At 44.4% G+C, this 1,171-nt stretch overlaps 1 protein-coding gene across 1 annotated transcript in view; it reads left to right on the top strand.

Moving 5' to 3' along the window:
• Positions 1-983: 983 nt before the first annotated feature.
• MRPL3 (mitochondrial ribosomal protein L3) overlaps positions 984-1,171 on the top strand; it is a gene marked incomplete at its 5' end in the record, with an annotated part of 26,486 nt that continues 26,298 nt past the window's right edge. The window contains one exon of the mRNA XM_009080851.1: positions 984-1,164. Coding sequence (XP_009079099.1) covers positions 984-1,164 — 181 coding nt within the window. The remainder of the gene's footprint in view (positions 1,165-1,171) is intronic.

Genomic DNA, 1,171 nt, shown 5'->3' with positions numbered 1-1,171 from the left:
TCTGGTAGGCCATGTGCTCCAGCCCCTGCTGGTTTTGTGTACTACATCCCTGTTGTACTGGGGACCTGAAACTAAATTTGGTATTGCAGATATGGTCTACTTGAAGTGCTGAGCAAAGGATGATTAACTGCTTCCCTTGATCTCCTGACTGTGTGTCTGTTGGTAAAGCCCAGCCTGCTGGCTCCTTTTTTACCCTTTTGCCCCCCAGAACTCCCAGGTCCTTTGCCTGAGTGGGGAGCAGATCTGCTGAAGTCATGGCCTGTAGCCTTGCAAGAGGTTATTCCATCCCAGTTGTGGGACTGTGCTTTCCTCCTTTATGAATTTCATTGGGTTCCTTATTGGCTTGTCCCTCTGACTGGCAGAGGGACACCCTTGAGCATCATCCACCACTTCCTTCAGACTTAAGAAGGCTGCACTCATCTGCTCTTACAGGTCACTGATAAAGATATTAAACAAGACAAGTCCCTGAATAGACTCTTGAAAATGCCCTGTCTGTAGCTGGCCTTATAGTAGAGTGCAAATCATGCACTGTGACCCTTTCAGCCTGGTGATCCAGCCAGGTGTTTATCTATCTGATAGCCCACCCATCCATACCATAGCATCTCAGCTTGGATAGGAGGGTACCACAGGAGGTTGTGTTGAAAAGACTTGCTAAAGTAAAGAATACCCACTGTTATCTCTTTGTTCATGGAAGTAGCTTTTTTTTCTATTAAAAGGAGTGATTGGTTGTTTTGTTGTTGCTTGCTCCCCTTTGTTGTACTTAGAATCCTTGAAAAATTAGATAAGAGCATGACAAATAATTAGGTCATGGCTGGCCAGTTTGAGTGATGGTGATTGAGTAGCTTGCTAGTATAATTTCAGGCTTTATGACTGTATGCTGGATCATGTAATGATATGTATTATTTATTTGATTACAAACATAGGTGTTATGAGACATTATTTGAACTGATAAGACACTTCAAACTTTTTTCCCATGACTGGAAAGGGTGCAGCTGGGCTTTGCAGTCAGACACATTAACAGTGCTACGTGGTGGCATGAGCATCTTTCTGAAGAGAATGTGGAGTTCCTCAAGAAGATAACTGCGGAGGAATACAAAGCTCAGACAGCCAGCAAGCTGTGCCCTCTGAAGGATGAGCCATGGCCACTGAATGAGTGGAAACCAGGTGAGAA

The sequence above is a fragment of the Acanthisitta chloris genome, unplaced genomic scaffold (genome assembly GCF_000695815.1).
Source record: "Acanthisitta chloris isolate BGI_N310 unplaced genomic scaffold, ASM69581v1 scaffold27558, whole genome shotgun sequence".
NCBI classification, from domain to species: domain Eukaryota; kingdom Metazoa; phylum Chordata; class Aves; order Passeriformes; family Acanthisittidae; genus Acanthisitta; species Acanthisitta chloris.
The sequence above is the reverse complement of the archived record's forward strand: the minus strand, read 5'-3'. Positions and strand labels throughout refer to the sequence as shown.